The sequence below is a fragment of the Lepus europaeus genome, chromosome 19 (genome assembly GCF_033115175.1).
Source record: "Lepus europaeus isolate LE1 chromosome 19, mLepTim1.pri, whole genome shotgun sequence".
Lineage (NCBI taxonomy): Eukaryota > Metazoa > Chordata > Mammalia > Lagomorpha > Leporidae > Lepus > Lepus europaeus.
Genome location: NC_084845.1, coordinates 16571753 through 16591334, shown reverse-complemented (window position 1 = coordinate 16591334; position 19582 = coordinate 16571753). Strand labels below are relative to the sequence as shown.

The 19582-nt window shown below is 44.9% G+C and overlaps 1 protein-coding gene and 1 long non-coding RNA gene across 4 annotated transcripts in view; one reads left to right on the top strand and one right to left on the bottom strand.

Moving 5' to 3' along the window:
- Nucleotides 1-8453, bottom strand: part of LOC133748377 (uncharacterized) — a 34904-nt gene extending 26451 nt beyond the window's left edge. The window contains exons 1-2 of the long non-coding RNA XR_009864451.1: nucleotides 7859-8453; nucleotides 6545-6703 (exon numbers count right to left, since the gene is read on the bottom strand). This is a non-coding gene — a long non-coding RNA (uncharacterized LOC133748377). The remainder of the gene's footprint in view (nucleotides 1-6544; nucleotides 6704-7858) is intronic.
- Nucleotides 8454-8651: 198 nt separating this feature from the next.
- Nucleotides 8652-19582, top strand: part of LSM14A (LSM14A mRNA processing body assembly factor) — a 58027-nt gene continuing 47096 nt past the window's right edge. Inside the window, exon 1 of one of the 3 annotated variants that reach the window (XM_062177125.1) lies at nucleotides 8652-8918. In XM_062177125.1, the coding sequence (XP_062033109.1) occupies nucleotides 8798-8918 (121 nt within the window). In that variant the 5' untranslated portion in view covers nucleotides 8652-8797. Of the gene's footprint in view, nucleotides 8919-9474; nucleotides 9495-19582 lie in introns of those variants that run through there. The other 2 variants (XM_062177126.1, XM_062177127.1) reach the window with 2 other exon arrangements.

The window sequence follows — 19582 nt, the reverse complement described above, 5'->3', positions numbered from 1 at the left end:
TTTGGAAATTTATATTCATTAAATAAAAGTTTAATTAAAAAAAAAGCAAAAAATATATATATAATACCAGAATGTGGCCCCTTGAAGTTCCCCAAAAGTCCCATCTGTGATCAGAATTTGGGGTGCCATATGATATCACTATATGCTTATTAATAAATCCCCAGCATTAATAAGCCTAAGTGGGTTCTTGCCTAGTATTCAGAGAATTCTGAATGCTGGCATAAATGAACGAGGCAGCATGGTACATTTTAAGCTTTTATTTAGTGCCAAAGATGTATAGGAGAATGAGGGCTTTATCTACAGGAGAGAGGTAGTTCTGGGTTCATACTTAGTACCAGGAACCAGCCACATGGAAGAGCATCTAGGCCACGAAGCATAAGGCGGGTTGGCCCGGAAAAAAAAGGGCCAGACACACTCTGTCCCAGGGTTTTAATCCACTTTCAAAGGGGAGTGGTCAGTGGGTACTCAGGTGTGGCAAGGCAGGGGCATGAGGTCACACAGGGGTGTGGTGAAGGCGTGGTCTTCCAGCTCACAAACCTAATCAGTTTTAACCTGTATGCCTGTCTACTTCACCCAGAATGAATTTTTTTTTTTTTAAGATTTATTTTATGGGTCCAGCCCTGTGGTATAGCAGGTTAAATCTATCTGTAATGCCAGCATCCCAAATGAGTGCCTGTGAGACCCAGCTGCTCCACTTTCAATCCAACCTCCTGCTAATGAGCCTGGGAAAGCAGTGGAAAATGGCCCCAGTCCTTGGGCCCCTGCACCCGTGTGAGAGACCTGGAAGAAGCTCCAGGCTCCTGGCTTTAGCCTGGCCCCGCCCCAGTTGTGGCCATTTGAGAAGTGAACCCATAGATGGAACATCTCTCTCTCACTCTCTCTCTCTCTCTCTGTCTCTCTGTCTCTCCTCCTCTCTCTACAACTCTGCCTTTCAAGTAAATAAAATAATTTTTTAAAATATTTTTATTTTATTTATTTGAAAGGCAGATTTACAGAAAGGGAGGGAAAGAAAGAAAGAAATGAACTTTCCATCCACTGGTTCACTTCCCAGATGGCCACAACAACTGGGCCAGGGCCAGGCTGAAGCCAGGAGCTTCATCCAGGTCTCCCATGTAGGTGGCAGGGGCCCAAGCACCTAGGCCATCCTCTGCTGCTCCACCAGGCCATTAGCAGGGTGCTGAATCAGAAGTGGACTTGAACCAGAGCCTATATGTAATGTCAGCACTGCAGGCGGTGGCTTAACTCGCTATGCCACAAATGGCCCTCAGAGTAACATCTTTAAATGCTGAAGGTAAAATGCTCCATCTACAATACAATATCCAGTAAAAATATCCTTCAAACACAAAGGAAAAATAGAGGTATTTTCAGAAAATCAAAAGATGAGATAATTTTTTGCCAGCATGCCTGCACTATATCAAAGAATCTATTGAAATTGAAAGGAAATTATCCCAGGGTGAAGCACAGATATATATGAGAGAATGAGGAATAAAGGATAACTATGTGGGTAAATATAAAAACTGTTTTAAAATTACATTAACATGGGCCGGCACTGTGGTGCAGCAGGTTAAAGCCTTGGCCTGCAGTGCCAGCATCCCATATGGGCGCCGGTTCGAGTCCCAGCTGTTCCTCTTCCAATCCAGCTTTCTCCTGTGGCCTAGGAAAGTAATAGAAGATGGCTCAAGTCCTTGGGCCCCTGCACCCACATGGGAGATCCGAAAGAAGCTCCTGGCTCCTGGCTTCAGATCAGCGCAGCTCCAGCCATTGCAGCCATCAGGGGAGTGAACCAGTGGATGGAAGACCTCTCTCTGTGTCTCTATCTCTCTCTGTAACTCTTTCAAATAAATAAAATAAATATTTTTTTAAAATAAATAAAATTACATTAACATACATTGGTTATTTACAGGAAAAGCAATAATGTGAGGGTTTCTTTTTTAGATTTTCTTTTTTAAATTTTTTATTATTATTATTATTTTTTTTTTTTTGACAGGCAGAGTGGATAGTGAGAGACAGAGAGAAAGGTCTTCCTTTTTGCCGTTGGTTCACCCTCCAATGGCTGCCGCGGTAGCGCGCTGCGGCCGGCGCACCGCGCTGATCCGATGGCAGGAGCCAGGTGCTTCTCCTGGTCTCCCATGGGGTGCAGGGCCCAAGCACTTGGGCCATCCTCCACTGCATTCCCTGGCCACAGCAGAGAGCTGGCCTGGAAGAGGGGCAACCGGGACAGGATCGGTGCCCTGACCGGGACTAGAACCCGGTGTGCCGGCGCCACAGGCGGAGGATTAGCCTAGTGAGCAACGGCGCCGGCGTTTTTTTATATTTGTTTATTTATTTGAAAAGCAGAGTTACGGAGAGGCAGAGGCAGACAGAGAGAGAGAGGTCTTCCATCCGCTGGTTCACTCCCCAGATGGCTGTAACAGCCAGAGCTGTGCTGATTCGAAGCCAGGAGCCAGGAGCTTCTTCTGGGTCTCCCACATGGGTGCAGTGGTAAAGGATTTGGGCCATCTTCTACTGCTTTCCCAGGCCATAGCAAAGAGCTGGGTCAGAAATGGAGCAGGCAGGACTCAAACTGGCGCCCATATGGGATGCCAGCACTGTAGATGGCGGCTTTACCCACTACGCCACAGTGCTGGCCCCATGCAATAATGTTTTATGAGGTTTACAATACATGTAGAGATAAAAATTCTGACAATAATAAAGGTTATAAATAGAAATATATTATTTTAAGGTTCCCAAATTATTCTAAACAATAAAAAAGCTAATTCAATCTATTCCACAGAAGTTATGCAAGCATTCTCAAATCTCTAGAGAAAATACTAACTTAATTACAGAAAGGTAGGGAAAAAATGGAGTAATAAAAAATGTTGTATTAAGAAAGGTGGGGAGGGTCGGCGCTGTGGCCTACAGGGTAAAGCTGCCACCTGCAGTGCCAGCATCCCATATGGGCGCTGATTCAAGTCCCAACTGCTCCACTTCCCATCCAGCTGCCCTTGGGCCCCTGTACCCATGTCGGAGACCTGGAAGAAGCTCCTGACTCCCGGCTTTAGATCGGCACAGCTCCAGCCATTGCGGCCATCTGGGGAGTGAACCAGCAGATGGAAGACCTCTGTCTCTGCCTCTGCCTCTCTGTAACTCTGCCTTTCAAATAAATAAATAAACCTTTAAAAAAAAAAAAAAAAGAAAGAAAGAAAAAAAAGAAGAGGGGGAGGGGCTGGCATTGTGGAACAGCAGGTTAAGCTACATACCATACTGAGCACTGGCTGGAGGCCCGACTGTTTTGTTTTCAATCCAACTCCCTGCTAACTACCTGGGAAGGCAGCAGAGGATGGCCCAAGTACTTCCATCCCTGTCATCCAAGAGGGAGGCATGGATTGAACTCCCAACTCCTTGCTTCAACCTGACCCAGCTCTAGCTGCTGCAACCATTTGGGGAGTGAACCAGGGGATGGAAGATCTTACTTTCTCTCTTTCTGTCTCTCCCTCTCTCTCTCTCTGTCACTCTACCTTTCAAATAAATCAATAAATCTTGGGGAAAAAAGAACAAAGAAACAAAAGGCAGAACTGCAGAAAACAAATAGCAAGATGGTAAATTTAAACTTATCCATACCAATAATGAAATTAAATGCAGATGCAATTTGACAGAACTTGCCAAACTGAATAGAAACACAAAACTTTATTATGTTACAACAAAGCACATCCCATAAATAAAAGGGTACCAATAATGAAACTAAAAGAATTGAACATATCCATCAAGCAACACTTGTCATTAGAAAGCTGTTATAGCTCTATTTGAACTAGGCAAAGTAGACTTCAAGACAAATCCTATACATATGAGGGTATTCAAAAAGTTCATAGAAATGCAAAGTATGAGAAAACTATGTATGGACTCCAAAACCCTTTTGCACTAAAAATTATCTTAAATTCCATTTTACTGTGAACTTTTCAAAGTATGTTTTACAAAGACAAATATTTCATCATGATGGAAGTGTTGTTTATCAGGAGACATTAACAATACAAAATGTATGTTTCTAATAGCATATAGGAAGCAAAAATTTGTAGATATTAAGAGAAACAGATAAGTCTAATTTCAGAGATTTTTTTTTTTTTTTTTTTTTTTTTTTGGACAGGCAGAGTTAGACAGTGAAAGAGAGAGAGACAGAGAGAAAGTCTTCTTTTTCCCGCTGGTTCACCCCCCAAGTGGCTGCTACAGCGTTGTGGCCTGCACACTGCGCCGATCCGAAGCCAGGAGCCAGGTGCTTCCTCGTGGTCTTCCATGGGGGTGCAGGGCCCAAGGACCTGGCCATCCTCCACTGCCTTCCCAGGCCACAGCATAGAGCTAGACTGGAAGAGGAGCAACTGGGACAGGATTCGGTGCCCCAACCGGGACTAGAACCTGGGGTGCCAGCACCCCAGGTGGAGGATTAGCCTAGTGAGCCATGGCGCCAGCCACTCATAGAGATTTTTAATATACCTCTCTCAGTAACTGACACTATCTCTAGATAGACACTCTCTCTCAACAACAACAACAGAAATTTGAGAAACACTATCAACCAACTTGACTTACCTGAAATTTATAGATTACACTCAATTACAGAACACAGATTCTTTTTTAAGTGTCTACAGAACATTTATCTAAATACTAGGCTGAAAAATAAGTCTCAAGAAATTCAAAGGACTGCATGGTGAGTGTGCCCTCTGACTACAGCTACAGTGGAAATAAATGAGGAAGTTAACAGGCAACTAGAAAATTCCCTCAATATTTGGAAATTAGGCCATGTACTTTGTTATTTTTAATTTTATTTATTTATTATTTGAGAGAGAAAGACAGAGCTCACATCTGCTGGGTTCATTCTCCAAATACCTGCAATGGCTGAGGCTGAGCCAGGCCAAAGCTGAGAGCTGGGGGTCAGAAACTCAATCCAGGTTTCCCATGTGGGTGGTTGCAATCCATTTGCTTGAGCCATCAACTGCTGCCTCCCAGTGAACACATTAGCAAGAAGCTGGAACTGGGAGCAGAGCCGGGACTCAAACCCAGGCACTATGATGTGGGAAGCAGGTGTCTCCACCAGCGTCTTAACTGCTAGGCCAAACACATGCCCCTGCCACACACTTTTAAATTACCTATGGGTCAAAGAATAAATCTCAGTAGGAAATTAGAAATATTCCCTAGTGAATAATAATAAAAGCAATACATATTAAATTTGTGAGATACAATTTAGAAATAAATTTATAGATTGAGTGCTTACACTTGAAAAGAAGCCTTAAAATCTGTAATTTCAGCTTCTATCTTAAGAATATGGGGTGCATACAGGAGCAAATTAAACACAAAATAAGTAGAAAAAGGAAATAATGAAGGTCACATCATAAGAGGTCATTTGAGAAGTAAACCAGAGGATGGAAGATCTCTCTCTCTCTCTCTCTCTCTTTCTGTAACTCTGCCTTTCAAATAAATAAATATAGTCTTTTTAAAAAAGATTATATTGTGGCCAGCACTATGGCTCAGCAGGTTAACTCCCTGGCCTAAAGCGCCAGCATCCCATATGGGCACCGGTTCTAGTCCCGGCTGCTCTTCTTCCAATCCAGCTTTCTGCTATGGCCTGGGAAAGCAGTAGAAGATGGCCCAAGTCCTTGGACCCCTGTACCCGTGTGGGAGACCCAAAAGAAGCTCCTGGCTCCTGGCTTTGGATCAGCTCAGCCGTTGCAGCCATCTGGGGCCATCTTCTACTGCATTCCCAAGCCATAGCAGAGAGCTGGACCGGAAGCAGAGCAGCCAGGTTTCGAACCGGTGCCCATAAGGGATGCTGGCACATCAGGCCAGGCGTTAACCCACTGTTAACAGCGCCGGCCCCATAAATATAATCTTAAAAACAATAAACTGACCCAATACCTGACACAAAGTAGACTTATAGCAGATCTTTGCTGCCTTTCCTTTTTACATCCTTTAGGGTAGTGTTTTGCCCACTGCTTAAGAGAGACTCAGAACACTGGTACAGACGGAACAGTTGACAGTGCAGGCTGGTAAGGTAGCTACAGTGTGATTGAAGTCCTAGTCTCTAGCTGTTCCTGCCAAATAGTCCAGACATGTGAATGAAGCGGTCTCAGCCCCTCTGTACCATGCAAGCTGCCACTAAATGATCCAAATCAGCACCATACCAAACACAACTGCTCAGTCGAGGCTTGATTTTCTGATATATGAAACTGTGAAACATAGTAAAACAGTAGTTGTTTTAAGTCACTTAATTTTTTGTCAGTGGTGTGAAGGTGACTTTAATTCTCGCCTGCAAGTGGAGATGAGATAGAGCACCTTTCAGATCAAACAGGAGGTGAAGAAATGATAACAGGAGGGAAAGAGAGAGACACAGGTTCTGGGAAGCAAGCAATTCAGTGTGGCTAGAGCATTGGGTGTGTATAGCATATACTGGGAGTTACAATGAACAGCACACTCTGTCTACACCAACGGGTGGTGAGGGGCAGGGGCGTGGATTCTCCCTTATTCTCCATCAGCCACTCACCAGCTTCACAAAGAAAAGACAAATAAAAAGACAACGTACCTGCTAGAAACATAGCTTTGGACAAGCCCCCAATCCTCCTGGACTCCTTTCCAATCAGATCATTACTCCTTATCCCCTTCAGTGTGGAAATTTGAGAGCTTCTATTGCTGAAGACATTTGATGGGGGAGGGATTTATGTTTTCTGTAGGTTACCAGGAACTGTGAAGCAGAGAAACAACACAGGTTTCGGATGTTAGCAAGCATGCTATTTTAGTGAAATGCATCACAGCTCTCCACCTTGTTTCTAGCACATAAATTGCAGATTCATATGCATAATGCACTATGGGCTACCACGGTGATCAGCTGCATTTTCACATGGTTCTTGATGTCCTAGGGTGCTGGAAACCCTAAATTGCAAAACATAAAATAGAATCGAAGACCAGCTGGGTGTAGCTAGATGAGAACTCCTGGTGGGATACTTAGGTGGTTCCTGAGAGCAGTAATCAGGATAGGGAATGTGAATAAAGGTGAGTTTATTTTGGAGAAGGAGGGAAATACATGCAGATAATTTTGGGCATGTGGAGTTGCCAAGCGTTTGTGGGACCCCCAAGCAATTACATCGACTATGCGGTTAGCGTGACCCAGGAAGTCGGTAGATGTAAATTCGGGTATCATCAGTTTACAGATGGAAAAGCATCAGCTCACTCGGAAAGCAGGGGAAGGTCCGTTGGGACTCAGGTCCGGAATGGGGAGGAAAGAATAATAGTAAGAATGGGATTCCCTGGTATAGACCTCATACTGAACCAGGGATTTCGCTGTCTCCCTTCGAAGCCATTGTGTATCAACCTCATGAAAGCCTTGGTCTACTTCTCTGTAACACCAGACTTCTCATCTCACTAAACTCACCAGAAACTTTGCCTGTTCTGCCTTTATCCAACCATTCATTCAGGGAACAAGTATTTACTGAGCCAAGTGCTCTGGGCCAGGTTCTGTACAAGGCCCTGATGACACAGCACTGGGGCGCAGCAGTGTCCGAATCAACGTTCCCACCTCAAATGTTCACAATCCAGTGAAGGAGACGGACCCACACAAATAGTAAAGCAGTTATTTCGGGAAAGGGAGACGCTGTTATTCAAAAACAAGCTGGATAAGGGGATGTGGGGTTGTGGGTGCTACTATTTTGAACAGGGGAGTCAGGAAAATCATTTATCGGGTGACATTCGAGCAGGGACTGGAATGAGGTACGAAAGTTCTGGAAGAAAGGGTGACTACAACAGAGTGTGGGAGGGGGCTAGAAGCCCAGGTAAGGAATCCGGTTTGCACTGCGTGACATGGAATCAGCTTGGTCTGAGCAGCTGGCTAAACGGTAGTTACCTCAGTGGTCACCGGTGGGGACCAAAGAGCAGGTTTAGAGGCGAAATAGCGAAAATGGCTCTGGACACACCAAGTTTCAGTTCCCAACTCGACGTCCAACTAAGGTTGAAGAGGCTGTTGTTTACGTGAACCAAGTTCACACAACTGACCCAGGCTGCAAGTAACTGGGGCGGCTCGGTACATAGGAGCATTGACAGCCAGGCACCGGGACCAGACCACCTGAAAGTGCTGGACAGAGCCGGACTCCCGCGTCCCAGCGCCAGGAGCAGCCTGGACGGGCCATCGCCGCGGGAACCGGGCCACGAGGGCTCCACGAGGGCTGCAGCTGCTCCAGCAGGGCAAAGACGGTGTCCTTAAAAGGATGGCCGGCCAGCAGCTCGCCAGGAGCGCGGAGGCGCGTGGGCAACTTTCCAAGCAGAGGGACACGCGTTTGCAAAGACACACAGGGCTCGTAAAAGCGGACAAGGCGTCTGGAAATGGCGGAGCCAGCAGCCGGGGTCAGAGGGCCGCGGTGCGTTTCCCCTCCGTCCGCAGCGTCCCGGTGTCACAGGCACTTCACCCTTCCCGCAAAGTCCTCGCAGGCGGCCCGCGCCGCGCCGCGCCGCGCTACAGCAGCAGGCAGGCCCAGCGGCGCCGCTCGCACCGCTGAGGCCGCGGAGGACCGAGCAGCCGCCCGCGGCCCGCCGGCCGAGTCTCGCGAGAGCACGGCCTCGCCCGCCCAGCATGCCCCGCGCCGCCGCCGCTGTCGCCGCCGCCGCCGCCGCGCCGCGGCTTGAGGGCGGGAGGCTGGGGGAGGGTAGCGGAGCCGGCGCCGCCGCCATGTTGGGTCTGAGGCGGCTGCTGTAGGCGCCGACGGAGCGAGCGGGCGTGCGGAGCGGCGACAGCGGCGCGGGATCTGCCTCTCTGCGAGCGGCCCGGAGCGGCGGCGGCGGCGGCGCCATGAGCGGGGGCACCCCTTACATCGGCAGCAAGATCAGCCTCATCTCCAAGGCGGAGATCCGCTACGAGGGCATCCTCTACACCATCGACACCGAGAACTCCACGGTAGCCCTCGCCAAAGGTACGCCGGGGCGGGCCTCGGGGTGGGGGCGGGGGGCCGGGCCGGCCGGCGCTCGGCTCTCGGCCCGCGCGGCCTCGCTCCCTCCGCCGTCCCCCGGGAAGCCGCTCCCTCCGCGGGGCCGGGCCGCGGCCTCCCCCGGGGGCTCCTGGGCTCCCACCCGGGAGCCCCGCGCCTTCCATCCGGGAACTGCGGGGGCCGAGTGCGCGGCGGGCGGGGCCGGCCCTCAGGTCCGAGAACACCGAGAGAGGTGTCTTCCAACTCGGAAATTCGGTAGTTCTGTCGTCCTGCCTGACAAAACAAAAGCCGGAGTATGCAAAGAATTTTTCCGCCCAGCCCGAGTGGGGTGCCGATGGCTCAGCGCCCGTCTTCTCAGACTCGTTCGTTTCGGTCCGTGGCGATATTCCTCAGGTGAACTCGGAAGTAACGTGCCGAAACTTTGGCTTGCTCTGCGACGCTAATGGTCTCCCAGTGCCGCTGGGACGGTGGGGCCGATCCCATCCCGCTTGTCCGCGCCGTGGCGTTTACCTGTGAAACCGGAATGCTTCTCGAAGCGTGTTGTGCAAGCCTCTCTTCGGGGTACGCGTGAACAACACTTGCTGCCCTGTTTCTGGAAGCCTGGCCGGGAGGAGAATCGAGGTCTGAGGCAGGCAGATCGGGGTGCTCGCGGGCAGAGCGTCCCGGCCCAGAGTGTGTAGCTGCGCTGCAGCCTTGTGTGGGTTTGATTTCCGTTCGTACGTGCTGGGTCTGTGCCCTGCCAGGAAACCAGAGAGAAAATAAACTAGCTCCTGCTCTTCAAAGAACTCTCACCGCAGTCGGGAACACTTCGAAGGGGGGCGCACGCTAACCCAGGTGTTTTTCCCAGCACATCTGGTAGAGTTAGGGTCGGAGGTCTGGGGCTGGGAAGCAAATTGTCTAAATCTGTAAATTGTAGTTTTAAGTTAATTGCTGAGAGAGTCGTATTACAGTATCAAGTGTTCCACACGTTTTTGTGGATGCTGTGGTAGATCCTTGTACTAGAACTTGCCTTTGCATAGATCTTATACCTGGACGGGGCAGCTTTTCGTGTTTACAGAACTGTGCTCTGTAGAAGAGTAGTCTGAGACGTTCCACAGTTGGGTTGTGGTGATCGCTGCACAACTCTCAATTTACTAAAATCTGAAAATTGTATACTTTAAAAAAGTTAGCAGGTCTGTATATTTTGTTTGTTTGAAAGGAATCTGCTGGTTCCTTCCCCAAATTCCCAAAACAGCTGGGGCTCAACCAAGCTAAAAACCAGGAGCCAGGAACTCAGTCCAGGTCTCCGGGGGCCCGACTGCTTGAACTCATCCGGCCTCCCAGGGTCTGCATTAGCGGGACGCTGGAGTCTGGGCTTGGAGCTTGGCATGGAGCTTGGCATGGAGCTGAGGTAGGCCAGTGTCTGTTGTGTAGAGTGCTATGGGAACTGGAACACTCCCAACTGCCCTTTTTGCCGTACAGAGCACTGTGTCCTGACACATGACCTCATTAAAACAACTTATATAGGTTATCTCTTCATTATTCTTTGAGAACTCCGTTGTACTTCAAAATGTATTTTCATATTTACTGATAATTAAAGACATGATCGGGGCACACATTGGGCACAGTAGTTCAGACGCTGCTTGGAGCACCTGCATCCCATTGTATCTGAATGCCTGTATTTGAGTCCTGACTGCACTTCTAATCCAACTTCCAGCTGATGGAGCACCCTGGGAGGCAGCAGGACCTAGCTGAAGTGGTTGGGTTCCTGCCACCCAAATGGGAGAACTAGATTGAGTTACCAACGCCTGACTTCAGCCTGGCCCAGCTCTGGCTTCATGGGCATTTGGAGAATGAGTCAACAGATGAAAGATCTCTGTCTCTCTGCCTTTCAAATACATTTAAAAAGATTTTTTTTAATTAGACTCTATTAATTATGCTTCCTAAATAACTTAGCTATTGTTTGGTCTTATTTCATGTTTTTTTTATAGCTGGATAGCTGTACAGCGTTTCAGTTTTTGTGGCTTTGTGAAATTATGACAAGGACTCTAAAGTTCTTGCTAAAAGCCACATACAGTTGAAAGCATATTTCTCATTGAGGTGGTTTAATAACTTTAAAAAGCCTTGCTTAATCTGAATTCAAAGATGTCTTGCCACTTTTGTGACTGATCAGTGAGTTATCTGGGCTACTTTTATTCCTGACCAAAAAGTCCACATATTTTTAAGATTTCTAAGGTATTAATTTCAGTCTTTTTTTTTTTTTTAGAAAAAAATGGTATATGTACCCTTCTTTGCAAAGATATAAAAAGTTTTTATTTTAATGATCCACATTTTAACTGCACATTTGGCTGCTTCTGGAGTCAATAAATATTTTATTAATCTGTAATAGTTAAATTCATGTGACATTGGTTAAATTTATATGACATAAAATAGTTTACTTCTTGTATTATGACTTAATATAGAGAAATAAAAATTTTTAAATTGAATTTGTACTTAATGGCATTGATGTTTTAATTCCACATATATCAATACCCATGTATGCTTTTTCTTTAGCAGTGACTTATTATAACCACAGGTTTTGGGAATTAGGTTTGCAAAAACTTGAGTTACCAATCTTGATATACTATCTGCGTAGTATTATCTAATCTAAAACTTCTTTATAAGTATGCAGTCAATACTGGGCACTTCAAAATTTTTTGAAGACTTGTGTAATTATTTGAAAGGCAGAAATAAAGAAAAGAAACAGATCTTCCATCCACTGGCTCAGTGCCCAAATGGCCACAAAAGCCAGTTTTGGGCCTGACTAAAGCCAGGAGTGTGGAACTCCAGCACAGTCTCCCACATGGTTGCAGGGGCCAAGAACTTGGTCCATGTTCTTCTTGCCATCCCAGGCATGTTAATAGGGAACTGGATTAGAAATAGAGCAGCCGGATTATGAACCAGTGCCCGTATGGGAGGTTGGCCTGTTGCACCGCAATGCTTGCCCCGTTTACTTCAAATTTTAAAATTAGAAATGGTAAAGTTCAGTCTAATGTGGAGACCTTTTTACTTTTTTTTTTTTTTTTTTTAATTGAGAGGCAGACAGACCAGCACCCATCCTCTGATTCACTCCCCAAATGTCCCCTGTAGCCTGTACTGAGTGGAAGTTGGAAAGACAGGTCTCTGTGGGTGGCAGGAGCTCAATTACTTGAGCATCACTGCTGCTTCCATCGGTAGGAAGCTGGAGTCCTCATGACCCTAGCTGGGTATTAAACTCAGTCCGAAAAGGGCTGTGGGCATCCTAACCACTAGGCTAACCATCCACCCACTTGTTATCTTTTTAAGCTGTGGACCAAGGATTAATCTCTGAGCTCTCTGGGGATTCTCTTTAGTGGGTTTTTTTGATTCCTCAGGATAGAGTTTTTTCCTGTTTTTATTGTGAAATAAAACCACATGTCCTGAACCAGTAGGTAAGACAAAACAAGCATTTTTAAGACAAGATCCTTGTAACTAACCACCACCCAGGACAAAATGGTCATTTACCAGCATCCCAGGAACCTGCCACCACCCGTGTCTTCCAACATCATAATTACCACCATCTCAAGCTGGATATGAATATTCTGATATTTGTAATTTTACCACAAAAGTCGCCATCCCTAAATAATAGTTCTATCCATTTTTGAACTTTATATAAAAGATTATTTTTTATAAATTTTATTTTCAGCTTTTGTTGCATATTTTTCCTTTATGAATAGAACACACGTTCATACTCTGCAGTTTTTGATATTCTACAGTTGCCATTTAGATTTATAGTTCTAGGCTGTTATGAACAGTGGTTTTATGAGCATTTGTGTTGAAGTGCACTGATGCATGTTTATGTTGTTTTCTTTATGGATACTTAGAATTTGAATTGCAGGATCACAAAGAATGTATGTCTTTATCAACAGAGCAGATTCCCAAGTTGTATCCTAGTTTTTGCTTTAATTATTAGCATGTTAAAGAGTTCTGGTTGTTCCATATTCCTCACCAACAGTACTTTGTATCATGTGTTTTAATTTTAACCAATCTGTATGTGGTTATACATGGTTTTAATCTCTATTTCTCCTATTACTCATAAGGCTATATACTTTCATATCTTTTTTTTTAAGACTATATGTATTCAAAAGTCAGAGCTACAGAGAGGGAGAGACAGAGATCTTTTTTTTTTTTAAAGATTTATTTATTTTTATTTGAAAGTCAGAATTACACAGAGAGGAGGAGAGGCAGAGAGAGAAAGAGGTCTTCCCTCCGCTGATTCACTCCTCAATTGGCCACAATGGCCAGAGCTGCTCCAGGAGCCAGAAGCTTCTTCCAGGTCTCCCACACGGGTGCAGGGGCCCAAGGATTTGGGCCATCTTCTGCTTTCCCAGGCTGTAGTGGAGAGCTGGACTGGAAATGGAGCAGCCGGGTCTCATGCTGGCGCTTCAAGCCAGGGCATTAACCCACTGTGCCACAGTGCCAGCCCTGAGAGACAGAGATCTTCATCTGCTGGTTCACTCCTCAGATGGCCGCAATAGCCAGGACTGGGCAAAGCTAGAGCCAGGAGCCTCTTCCAGATGTCCAGTGTGGGTAGCGCGACCCGAACACTTGGGCCATCCTCTGCTTCTTTTTTCCTGGGCCATTAGCAGGGAGCTGGATCAGAGGTGGAACAGCTGGGACACAAATTGGCGCCCATGTAGAATGCGGGCGCTTTACCCGCTACACCACAACACCAACCCCCACATTCGTGTTTTGACCATTTGTATTTCATCTTTCATGAAGTGCCTTTGAAATCTTTTCCCTGTTTTTTTTAATTGAAATGCCTTTATTGAATGCTGCATATGAATCCTTGGAAACTATTATTGTTGTCTAGTCCTCAGAACTCAAATAATTCTGGGGTCTGCAGTCAGATGCCGAAAACTCACTTCATTTTCTGGTAGGGTGAGATAAGACATGACTTCTGAATCAGAAGTTGAGAAAATAATATAATCCCGAATAGGAAATAGGAAGGGTTAGGAAACCTAATCTGTGTATGATATGTAGCAAGAATTTTGTATGTAACTCATTGCCACAGTATTTTTTAATTAATTAATTTGAAAGTCAGTTACACAAAGAGAGATCTTCCACCTGCTGGTTCATTCCCCAAATGACTGCAGCAGCCACAGCTGGGCCAGGCTGAACCCAGGAGTTTCATCCAGTCTCCCACATGGGTAGCAGTGGCACAGACACTTGGACCATCTGGATTGGAAGTGAAGCATTTGAGATACAAACCGGTGCCCATGTGGGTGGCTTTACCTGCTTCACCACAACTCCAGCCTCTGAAAAGCGGTTTTTAAAATAGAGTATCATTGAGGAAAATTTTTAAACAGATAAAACGTGAGTTGATCTGTAAAACAGTTTATCCGTCAGGGTCTTAATTCTTGATTTGTGAGGCTTTTGTTTCTGGGATTAAATGTGACCCAAAAAGCCAGTTGAGTTAGCATCATCTCTTTGACCTTGACTAAGTTATTTAGCTTTAACTACAGATATTTGTAGTAAGGATAGTAATGCCTGTTTTTCAGAGTCATTTGGTAATTACATGGTGCTTTAAGAAGTAACTAGTTTATTGTAGGTGCTTAATAGAGAATGACTATCACATCATTATTTCCAGCCTCCATCTCCATCTCTGTCCAGGTGCCCAGTCTCTTTAGTACCTCAACTTTAGTACCCCATCATTCAAACTGATAGATGTAGCCTACAGTTTCTTAACCTTACTATTGATTCTTCCTCATTTCCATCATAACTTCACCTTCCTCTTTACACTGCTTAAATTCCATGAGCGGGCCAGCATTGTGGCTCAGCAGGCCAAGCCAACACTGGCATCCCATGTCAGACTGCCAGTTCAAGTCCAGCTGCTCTACTTCTGATCCAGCTGCCTGCCCTTGCACCTGGGAAAAAAGGAGATGACTGAAATACAGAGGCCTCTGCTACCCATGTGGGAGACCCAGATGGAATTCTAGGCTCCTGGCTCTGGTCTGACACAGCATTAGTCATTGCAGCTGTTTGGGGGAGTGAACCAGCAGGTGGAACTATCTCTCTCTCTCTCTCTCTCTCTGTTACTCTGCCTTTTAAATAAATAAGGCTTTTTTTTTTTTAATTTCATAAGCAATCATTATAATCGGAATATGCCCTTGACCCCCACCACTTAAAAGAGTATCTCTACTCAGCATCTTAATTCAGTATCTTAAAGCTGTTCTTCCAACAGCCTTCCCCACCGAATTGAATAGTAACTCCATTCTTCTAGTTGGTAAGGCCAAAATACTTGGAGTTACCCTTGATTCCTCTCCATATTCTCTCTCTCTCTCCTCATATATGATCTCAGCCTATCAGCTGTACTTTTAAAACAGATCCAGAAGTTGATCTCTTACCACCTCTGCTACTCTGGTCCCTTATATTTCTGTCTCTATTCATAGGCACTCTGGGGTTCCTGTTTCTTTTTTACAAAATTTGGTCTCACGGATGATTTTTTTTTTTCCACTCCAAATTTTACTTGTACATCTTTTAAATTAAGAAATAAAATACTTGAAATATTTGGGTGACTGATTTTCTTAAGTAACCTGTTCTTGATTGTTTGACTGGTTGGTAGGCTGTGTTGGTCCTGGTTCAGAATCTGTTTCCTATAGAACTTTGAAGTTATTGCTTTGTTATCTTCTAACATTCTGGTGTTGCTAGATACCAATCTGATTCTCAGTTTTCTCTGGAGGTTTTGGAATCTCTTACTGATGTTTGTGTGTGTGAGTCTGAACCTTGTAAATCTGAAGACTCACTCTCTTTTATCAAAAAAAAAACTGTTATTCTCGCTCTAGTCCTATGTCCAATTTCTGTTCTCTGTTCCTCTCCTCTCCACCTGTTTTTCAAAACTCTATCGATGTATTCTCTTTCTCCCTCCTTTTCTCCTCCCCCCCTTATATTTTCATATATTTTGGTTTATCATTTAGCAGATTATTATATAAAACCAGCCACAGGAAGAATGCCCAACTGAAAGCAGCTTAAAGAGTCACGATTAAATTTTGACTGCTGGGTAAAGATAGCAGGTTGGACATACTTTTGCTTTTCCTTCCTGTTGATAAACCCTACCAAAATCACATGAGAGGGACTTCTAAGTTAGAAATCCATGAAAGATAAAGTAGACTTGGAAAGGAGACAACATCAACAGAGTTTTAGAGGCCAGACAGCAAGTAGGAGAGTTTAAATGATTTCTTCGCAAAATTGAGAGAGTTATAGTCTTAAGTAGCTAGTGAATAAAGCCCAGAAGTAACCTGATTTGCACCCTCAGACCTCTAAAAGGCTCGAAATTGGCAGCGGTAGGTCCAGTGGAATGTGGAAAACTGAAGGAATTAGGGATGGAGGTGGAGCTAAAAAACTGGAAGATTAATTGAAAGTTTGTTTAAATAGTGGTCAAATCATCAGAATCTTTTCACTTTATGCAGTTGGATTCCATGCTGTTCTCTAGAGAGTAAAATGAAAGTTCTAGGCAACTTTAGGCATGGTGAGAGCAGAAGTACCACACTACCTATGGCATTTAATGAACGTATACAGTATTAGATACTGAGACATCCATGTTGAGAAAGTAGTCATCTGTTCTTCTAGCAAGTAGTTTATTTCTTTAATAGGACTTAATATTATTAAATATCATTTTAGCAACTGTGTATGATTATATGATTTTTCTCTTTTGCTCTTAAATAATACCCAGCTTTATTGAGTATAGTTTACATACTGTGAAGTTTATCTCTTGTAAGTATGCAATACAATGAGAGTTGTTCAGGCTTCTCAATCCAGGTTTTTGTTTTTGTTGTTTTTTGTTTTTTTCCCCAAGATTTTATTTATTTATTTGAGATAGTTACAGAGGGAGAGATGAGAGAAAGGTCTTCCTTCCGTTGGTTCACACCCAAATGGCCACAACGGCCGGAGCTGCACCAATCCAAAGCCAGGAGCTTCTTCCCAGGCTCCCACGAGGATGCAAAGGGCCCAAGCACTTGGGCCATCTTCTACTGCTTTCCCAGGCCACAGCAGAGAGCTGGATTGAAAGAGGAGCCGGGACTAGAACTGGTGCCCATATGGGATGCCAGTGCCGCAGGCAGAGGATTAACCTACTGCACCTCGGCGCTGGCCCCTCAGTCCAGTTTTAGAACGATTCCACCAATCCAAAAGTTTCTTTGTGCCTTGTTAGTCAACACTTGCTCCTACCCATAATCCCAAGAAACCTTTTTTTGTTTTGTTTTGGTTTTTTTTTTTTTTTTTTTTTTTGTTAAGGTGTATTTACTTATTTGAATGGCACAGTTAGAGAGAGAGAGATCTTCCATCCTTTGGTTCACTCCCCCAAATAGCTGCAGCAGCCAGAGCTGGGCCTATCCCGAGCCAGGAGCTTTACAAGTCTCCTAAATGGGTGCAGGGGCGTAAGTACTTGGGCCAACTCCCACTACTTTCCCAAGCACATTTGCCACCCATCTGGGATGTCTGTGCCACAGGCACCAGCTTTACCTGCTGTGCCATAGTGCTGGCCTCCAGTGATTTGTTTTCTAAGTTGGCTTTTCTAGACTTTCTTTTGTTTTTAGTATGTGAGCTAAATATATTATACACACACACACACACTATACTGATTGATTCCCCAATATCAAAATGTTTCTTGCATTTTTAGAAACCTTAAGTATCAAACAGCTGTACAATAGTTCCCCTTCATTTGTAGTGTCAGTAGGCTGTGGCCTAAAAATTAGCAATGGAAAATTCCAGAAATAAATAGCTCATGTTTTAAATTCTGCAACATTCTAAATAGCATGAAGAGATCTTATGTAGGATATACTCTGTCACCTGTTAGTTGTCTCTTACCATATCCACTGTTGAGGCATCACAGTGCTTTTGTTCAAGTGAACTTTACGTAGTAGCCTAATGCTGTGTCACAGTGCCTACTTCATTAACCTCACTTTGCATGTCACCCCAAGATTTTTAGAGAAAGACCACGTACATGTAACTTATTAGAGTATATTGTTGTTATTGTTCTGTTTTGTTATTGTTAATATCTTACTGCTCTAAATTTATAAAACAAACTTTAGCATCAGTATTGTGAATAAGCAGAAACAGTATATGTAGGATTTGGAAACTGCACAGTTTCAGGCATCTGTTGGGAGTCTTGGATTGTTTTCTCTATATTTGAATATCAATTTGAATAATCAGCTAGTACCTATAATGAGTTCTTAAATGGAATTCATGGATGGATTTCAAAGGAATCCCTGATCTCCTAAAGTTATAAGCAAATTTTGTGTGCATGTGTAAACATTTAGGGAGAAAGTTCATATATTTTATTAATTTTTTTAAAGATTTATTTATTTTATTTGAAAGAGTTACACAGAGAGAAGAGAGGCAGAGAGAGAGAGAGAGAGGTGTTCCATCCTATGGTTCACTCCCCAGTTCGCCGCAACGGCCGGAGCTGTGCCGATCCAAAGCCAGGAGCCAGGTGCTTCTTCCCAGGATCCCACGTGGGTGCAGGGGCCCAAGCACTTGGGCCATCTTCACTGCTTTCCCAGGCCATAGCAGAGAGCTGGATTGGAAGTGGAGCAGCCGGGTCTCAAACTGGTGCCCATATAGGATGCCGGCACTTCAGGCAAGGGCGTTAACCCACTGCGCCACAGCACCGACCCCAATATTTTATTAGTTTTCCAAGACTCACATGAATAAAAACTACCTTTTCTCTGCCTAGGATAAAAACTTCAGGGAGTGGGTATTTGGCCTAGTAGTTAATAAGTTAATAAGTAGTTAATAAGGCAGAGCAGGAAAGAGGTCTTCCATCTACTGATGCACTTCCCAAATGGCTCCAACAACCAAGGCTTGGCCAGGCTGAAGCTAGAATCCCCAAACTCGTGGGTAGCAGGGGCACAAGCAATTGTGTTGTCATCCACTGCCTCCCAGGATGTATTAGCAGGAGGCTAGATCAGAAGTGGAACAGCTGGGACTCAAACCAGCATGTAGGCATCCCAAGCAGCAGCTTTAACCTGCTATGCCACAAAATCTGCCTAAGGTACCTCAGTTTGATCAGGATTCTGGCTCCTGGCTCCAGTTTCTAATACAGATGGCAGGAGGTAGCAATGGTGGCTCAAGAAATTGGCTTCCTGCCACCTACATGAAAGACCTCGCTTTGGCTTTGGCCCTGGGCCAGCCTTGGCCATTGTAGGCATTTGGGAATTGAACCAGCCTATGGGAGTTGTTTGTCTATGTCTGTCTCTTTTTCTCTGCCTTTCAAATAAATAAGTAAAATTTTTAAAGATTTATTTATTTATTTATTTGAAAGGCAGTTACAGAGAAGGAGGGAGAGAGAGTGAGCTTCCATCTGCTGATTCACTCTCTAAATGGCCACAATGACCAGAGCCGGGCAGGTCGAAGCCAGGAGCTTTTTCCAGGTCTCCCACTTGGGTACAGGGGCCCAAGTATTTGGGCTGTCTTCTGCTGCTCTCCTAAGCACATTAGCAGGGAGTTGAAACCAAAGCGGAGCACTTGATTCTCAGACTAGCGTCTATATGGGATGCCAGAAATGTAGATAATGGCTTTACTCAGTTCACCACAACACCAGCCCCTTAAGTTTTTGTTTGTTTTTGTTTTTTGTAAACTTTTTCATGGGCCTGCGCTGTGATGTAGTAGATTAA